Source organism: Fukomys damarensis, unplaced genomic scaffold, assembly GCF_012274545.1.
Source record: "Fukomys damarensis isolate Sample0158 unplaced genomic scaffold, DMR_v1.0_HiC HiC_scaffold_11, whole genome shotgun sequence".
In the NCBI taxonomy this organism is placed as follows: domain Eukaryota; kingdom Metazoa; phylum Chordata; class Mammalia; order Rodentia; family Bathyergidae; genus Fukomys; species Fukomys damarensis.
The window spans coordinates 45,091,695-45,097,994 of NW_022900923.1; the positions used below are offsets into that span (position 1 = coordinate 45,091,695).

The 6,300-nt window shown below is 45.2% G+C and overlaps 1 protein-coding gene across 1 annotated transcript; it reads left to right on the plus strand.

Annotated features, from left to right (window-relative positions):
* Positions 1-671: 671 nt before the first annotated feature.
* On the plus strand, positions 672-5,924 carry LOC104854564 (apolipoprotein R). The gene is made up of 4 exons (XM_010613151.3): positions 672-877; positions 3,700-3,870; positions 4,579-4,754; positions 5,646-5,924. The coding sequence occupies exons 1-4, from the start codon at positions 799-801 to the stop codon at positions 5,799-5,801; spliced, it is 582 nt and encodes a 193-aa protein (XP_010611453.1). The 5' UTR covers positions 672-798; the 3' UTR covers positions 5,802-5,924.
* Positions 5,925-6,300: the final 376 nt, after the last annotated feature.

Genomic DNA, 6,300 nt, shown 5'->3' on the forward strand with positions numbered 1-6,300 from the left:
TCATGCCTCCCTACTCCCAGCCACTTCCCTGTGTTCTGGGGTGTGTGTTCTGTCGCTTTCCCTTCACAGATGAGAAGAGCACCAAAGTGAGATTCACTAAATGACTTGGTAAATCAGGAATCACAAAAAGGAACATCCTGTTCACATGTTATCTGAGCAATTCTGTCGTACCTGTTTGTACTTTGAAGTTTTTTCTTGGAGTTCTCTTTTCCCACTAGGCTTTGGGACTTTTGGGTGGAAGTTTAACTTTTCCCATCACCTTCTGTTTTTGTTTTTCAAGGGCACAAAGCTTTCCTGGGTAGGTAGTGCTTCTCAGGAGTCCCTGCCTCTCCTGCTGTCATGTCCAGACTCCACGGATAGTCTCAGCTTTAACCTGCTCTTGGATGCTTTCTGGAGAGCTGAGACACCCACTTTAAACCCACTCCCTTGTTCAGCCCTCAGAGATGAAGTTTTCATACTTCTCTGCCCACTCCTGCTGTGTGCTGCTTTCTAAAGACCCTCAGAAATCCTGAGGGTCACTTGCTCCTGGCAGCAGATCCTCCACGCTAGAATTCTTGAAGTCTCACATGTCCTTTGGCTCCACTGATTGTGGAAACCCCAATTCTGCTCTCTTCCCCAATCTTCTTCCCAATTCGGGCTCTCTCTTGACCTGATTTACCCCGGACTCGCTGCTGCAGACTGCTGCACAGCTGACCTCCAGCTTGACAGTGGTTGCTGCACGGTTTCTCTCTTCCCTCTGCTCTCTCCAGGCAGAACTGCAACCTCTGAACTTCTGGTGGTTCACGGTCCACAGGTGCCATGGGGTGCATGCCAGGGAGCAGCTCTCTGTGCCTCCTGGGGGCTCTGGCCTTGCTCCTGTGCCCCTCCAGCTTGCAAGGTGAGTAGGGTGGTTGTGAGGGCACAGGGCCCCAGGACAGCCTACAAGGAGGCAAAGCCAAGAAAGAGAAGGCAGTTTCCTTATTCTCTATTAGGAATTTTGATGATGTGGCCAGATCCTAATTTATACTAATTAATAGGAGGAGAATTACATGATTTTATCAAGTTCGATTCTTTATTTTGTTACATTTTAAACTTTTTATCTTATCAGCACATGCTCACAGTTCACAGCTTACAGTCACCTTGGGAAGTGGTCATGCACATACCACAGCTTGTTTTTATTTTTTACCTCCCTCCTTCCTCCTCCAATTCTCAGATTGTATTTTTCATTCTTGTTGCGATCATTAATTTTAGCGCATGTTATAGCATATCGTGTTTCCATTAACCGAGGCTACCAGGTTCCTGTACACGGCCCTTCTTTATTCTGCTCATTTCCCCTTCCCCTCTCCTGGCCCCTCGTGCTTTTCCCCTTAGCTCTCTTCTATGTCACAAGAAGTCTATCTCCTCGTCTCATTCTATCCATCCTTTATTTTCCCCTTTGTTTCTACTTTGCCTCGCTCAAATGAGAGATACCATCTGGTGCTTAAGCTTAGGTGTCTGTCTTATTTCACACAATATTGTATTTCCCAGGGTGCATCCATTTTCCTACAAGTGTCTCAGATCTGTCATTATTCATAACAGAGTAATATTCCACTATATATATATAGATACCACGTTTTCTTTATCCAATCACCTATTGATGGGTATGCAGGCTGCTTCCAGGATTTTGCTATTATGAATTATACTGCAATAAGCATTGGTATTCAGATAGTTGGCTCATAGGAGATTTCTAATTTCACTTCTTTGAGAATCTCCACACGGATTTCCACAGTGGTTTTACTAGTTTATATTCCACCAACAACGTAGGAGGGCTCCCTCCTCACCACACTGAGGCAAACGTTTGTTATTTTTGGGTTTCTCAATGATTATCATGCTGGAGTAAGACAGAATCTTAGTGTTGTTTTAACTTGCATCTCTCTAATGGTCAGAGACATTGAACATTTTTTCATGTATTTGTTGTTAAGGTCAATCATTTATTAACTAACGAAGTAAATATTTTTAGTGGTACAATAAATCATTAATTTCATTTTCATAATGGGAAAGTTTACTTATGAAATTTTTAAAGGTTTTTAATACTTTTAGCTATATACACTTACCATTCCTAGAGTAAAACAGATCTTGGGTCTGCGTGGATTCTGGGGATCTACTCTAATAAACAGGTAAGAATAATTCTAAAGAACTTCACTACATCTCAATATGAAAATGTTTTTAAGTGAGTTATTTATCTCTTGCTATATGTTTACTAGTTTTTTGCCTCCTTTTACTGTCTGTAAAGGAAATATATGATCATTGTCTCAAATTCTGAGAAAATCAACTAGAATTAGTAAGGAAGGTGCATAAAAGTTCTTTGTAAGCTTTGAAATGTTATATAAATACACACTTTTATTTTTGCAATTGGTAAGTAATTTCTGTTATCCACGCATTTAAAGCAAAATTTCCCAATGATTCTTCTCTGTAACCGATTTGAAAACATGAACCACCCCTGAGGTTAGTGGAGAGAGTGCTTGGGTGCGCACAGCCCTTGCCAGCGTTTGCAGGGCAACCCGTATATGTCCCACGTTTCTGTAGAAGACGCCTTCACCCAGACCGAGCTTCACACTGAAAGGGCTTCCCTGGCCCACAAGTGCTACGTCCTCTTAGCAGAGACACGTGGTGCAGGGATGGGCTGTGCACAGCGGGCCACGCGGGTCCCACGCGGGTCCTTCTCACCAGCAGTGTGGCCTCGGGCAAGTTGCTTCCCCTCGCTGTGCTCCTGTGCTCCTCATCTGTAAAGTGAGAAAAATGATAAAGTTTGCTTTGTGGGATTGTTGGGGAGGGGATTACACAATTATATAATTTTGGGGGTGCTTCAAGCATCGCCTGACGTGCCATCACACACACACATGTTTTGTTAAATAGCTTAAAGCATTGAAAAAACAGCTCTACACAAAGTGAGCAGGCCATTACACCTTCTCCAAATACACACATATGCACCCTTGTTCATCCTCTCCCATGGCCGCATGAGAGGTGGCACCTTCTCCTTGTGAACTATGCCATGTTGTTTCACAAGTAATGAGAGAAACAGGGAAGGATAAGCATTGTCTAGAAGACCTCCTCATGCTACGGCTTGGAACCTTGAATGTCCCCATGGGTCCACATGTGAAAGCCTTGGTCCCAGCATGGCACCAGCGGGAGGTGGCGGACACTTAAGAGTAGGGCACAGTAGAAAGTCCCCTTGTCACTGAGGGTGGCCCTTATGGGAGCTGTGGGACTCTGGGCCCCCTCCTCACTCTTTCCCTTCCTGGCCATATTGTGAGTGATTTTGCTACAGCACACACTGACGCCATGATGTCCTGCTCCCCATGGGCCTGACAGCAACGATTCCATCTGATCATGAACTGGGCCCTCTGAAACTGTGAGCCAAAATAAGCCTTTTCCCTTTATGAGTTACATATCTCAGGCATTTTATCAGAGTGATATAAAGATAGCATTCCTTGGTGATAAATCTGAAAAAATTCTCAGCTAGATAAGTGGCTTCAGCCTATAATCTCAGCACCCTAGTAGGCTGAGATGAGAAGATCAAAAGTTCAAGCCCAGCCTGGGCAACTTAGTGACTCAGTGAGACCCTGTCTAATAATAATAATAATAATAAACATTTAAAGGAGTAGAGTTGTAACTCATTGTCAAGGCCCTGGGTCCAATCCCCAGTACTGTAAAGCAAAATTCTCACTTTCTGTTTCCAAGGTTGCAGTCCCCTCCCTGAGATTCCACATGGGCACTACACATACATAATCGGATACCTGGCGCTCACTGCCGAGGTGCAGTATGAGTGTGAGGAGGGATATGCTCTGGTTGGGGCAGCCGCACTCTCCTGCATGTTTTTCGGATGGTCGTCACCAGCTCCTCAGTGTCAAGGTAACCCAGGCTCCCCGGGTACAGCAGCAGCACAACAGAGTGGCTCCAACAAGACTCAGGAAAGAGCCCATGCAGCCTGAACAGTCTCCCTGGTCCATGACGTGTGCCATTCTCAACGGCCATGAAACAGCACCCTCGTATTTTCTTATGCACCCCAGCTCCATTCAAAAGAAAGTGGACCTGTACTGGTCACCCAGCTATAATGGCAGAATGAGAACAGTGTTCATAAGGACATTGTTTATGTCATTTCATTGTCAACAATGCCTAGACCTAAGTTGCTGGTACTGCTCTTGTTCTATATAGGAGAAAACCAAGGCAAAAAGTCCTGTATATAAGTAAAGAGTTCCGACTCTAATCAGTTCACACTGGCTTTGCCCCTTAGAAGCGCTGGGTGTGATCTGGTGAGGTACCCAGCTTCTCGATACCTCTGTCTCCTCATCTCTCTGGCCAGCATGTCCAAGTCTTCCTCAGAGGGTTGCCGAGGCTTACGTGAATGCAGCATGCTCAGCACTAAGCTGCCACGTAGCAAGTACTCAGGAAGTGACAGTGATCCTGACAGTGGGGTAGTGGCAGTAGCAGTGTGGTAGCCACAGTAGTGTGAAAAGAAAGGTGGACTTCAACAGTATTTCTTATCCCTCTTGTTATCAGGATTGAAATGTCCTTCCTTTGAGATGAACAAGATGGTAAGGTAATGTGTTCTAATTACAGCTTTGTGCCTAAAGCCAAAGATACCAAATGGAAAGCTGTCTGTGGAGAAGGAGCAGTATATCAGCCCTGAAACTACCACCATCCAGTGTGACCCTGGCTATCGGATGCTTGGCTCCCCGAGGATCTCCTGCTCAGACAACGGGTCTTGGAGCCCAGCCGTGCCCAGCTGTGAAAAGGTGAATAATGTTTAGGCCACATGACACTCATCCTGCCCAACTTTCCCATCTTGAGACAAATTACCAGACATCTGAAATTTCAAGGAGGACAGGTTTGTTTTATTTCAGTCCATGGTTGGCTGGTTCCCATGCAGAAAGAGGATGGCAGAGGGACATGGCAGAGGAAAAGATACTCAACCCTTAGCAGTCAGGAAGCAGAGAGAGAAAGGAGGAGCTTAGAACAAGAATACACCCTTCCAGGCCACGCCCCCTGACCCACCTCCAATCAGGCCCCTCCTCCTAAGGGCACATTCGGCTGAGCTCACCAATGGGTGAATCCACTGATGAATAGAGCCCCCACCATGAGCCAATCACACGAGAATACTGAGGAACATTTTAGATCTAAATCATAACAACACCTTAAAACAGATTACAGATCAGACGGTTTATGATGAAATGAGAAAAATAACAATGTGTCCTAAAGGATCGAGTCACTGGGTTAACGTGTATAGCGTTTAAGGTTGCAGTTCTTATTGTACTTCATTGTTTCATAGCTGGCCAGCCCCAGTGGGCAGCAGATCTTAGTAACACGATATTGTGGCCCCAGCTGTGATATGTGGTTGGCTTTGGTTCAGTTCTGGTCAGTGCGCAGAGCTCACGGAGCAGGTCTGTCACACACGCCTGACCTTCTCATCGGCCCAGACTCCCCTTGCTGCTTAAACTGATCCTGATCGTTGCTACAAAGAGATACGGATTCAGCTGTCAGGAGAGCCTGTCAGGACTGCCCATCTGCCGTCTGATCTCTCTCCCCTTACAATGTTCCTCCTGGCGTGCGGCCTCCCAAGAGATGCATCACCCTTTGTGGGGAACGGGGAAGCTGTCTAAAAGAGTCATTTTGGTTTTCTTTTTCAGCAAGCTCCTGAAGATCGGAACATCGTCCAAGCTGGCAAAAACCTCTTACGGTGTCTCCCAAGTCCCAGGGACTCAAAGGTGGCCCTGGAGCTACATAAACTTTCTCTGGAGATTGAAAAACTGGAGCAAGAGAGAGACAAGGGGAAAATCATTTAAATATACTGCACTTCTTCTCCCAAGAAGGTGAAGCAAAGATTTGCTTTTTTGTACAATGAAGAAAAATCCCCAGTTTATCAGTTCCACTTGAGCATAATCATTTATTGTAATAAACAACTTTGGTAGAACTTGCTAATATGCATAGTGACGCTGGAGTGAGAAATTATTAATAATTTATATCCTCCACACTCTGCTTAAGTTTTTAGACTTCTGGATTTGGCAGGCTGGCTGAAATAATTACCTCTAAAAATAATTTTCCCTGGTGTTGATAAGGTACTGGGGTGTCCGGGGCTACCTTCCAGGTTCTTGTCCTGTTCAAGGAATTGCGCAAGACAAGCAAAAAATGCAGTGAAGTTTTACATTTATTAAAGGTATTAAAGGTAAGAAGAGAAGGGAAAAGAAGTGCTCTGAAAGAGAAGAGCTCTGCAAAGGGAGTGTGAGCCCATCGCAGTGACAGACGTACACCTGCAGAGTGCAGCATGATCTGGTAAAAATGCTC

Excerpts from the sequence above, each read along its gene's own strand:
- LOC104854564 (XM_010613151.3), top strand. The coding sequence starts at position 799 with ATGGGGTGCATGCCAGGGAGCAGCTCTCTGTGCCTCCTGGGGGCTCTG. Across the intron at positions 878-3,699 it reads GTGCCCCTCCAGCTTGCAAG|GTTGCAGTCCCCTCCCTGAG; the intron begins GTGAGTAGGGTG and ends TCTGTTTCCAAG. Across the intron at positions 3,871-4,578 it reads ACCAGCTCCTCAGTGTCAAG|CTTTGTGCCTAAAGCCAAAG; the intron begins GTAACCCAGGCT and ends TTCTAATTACAG.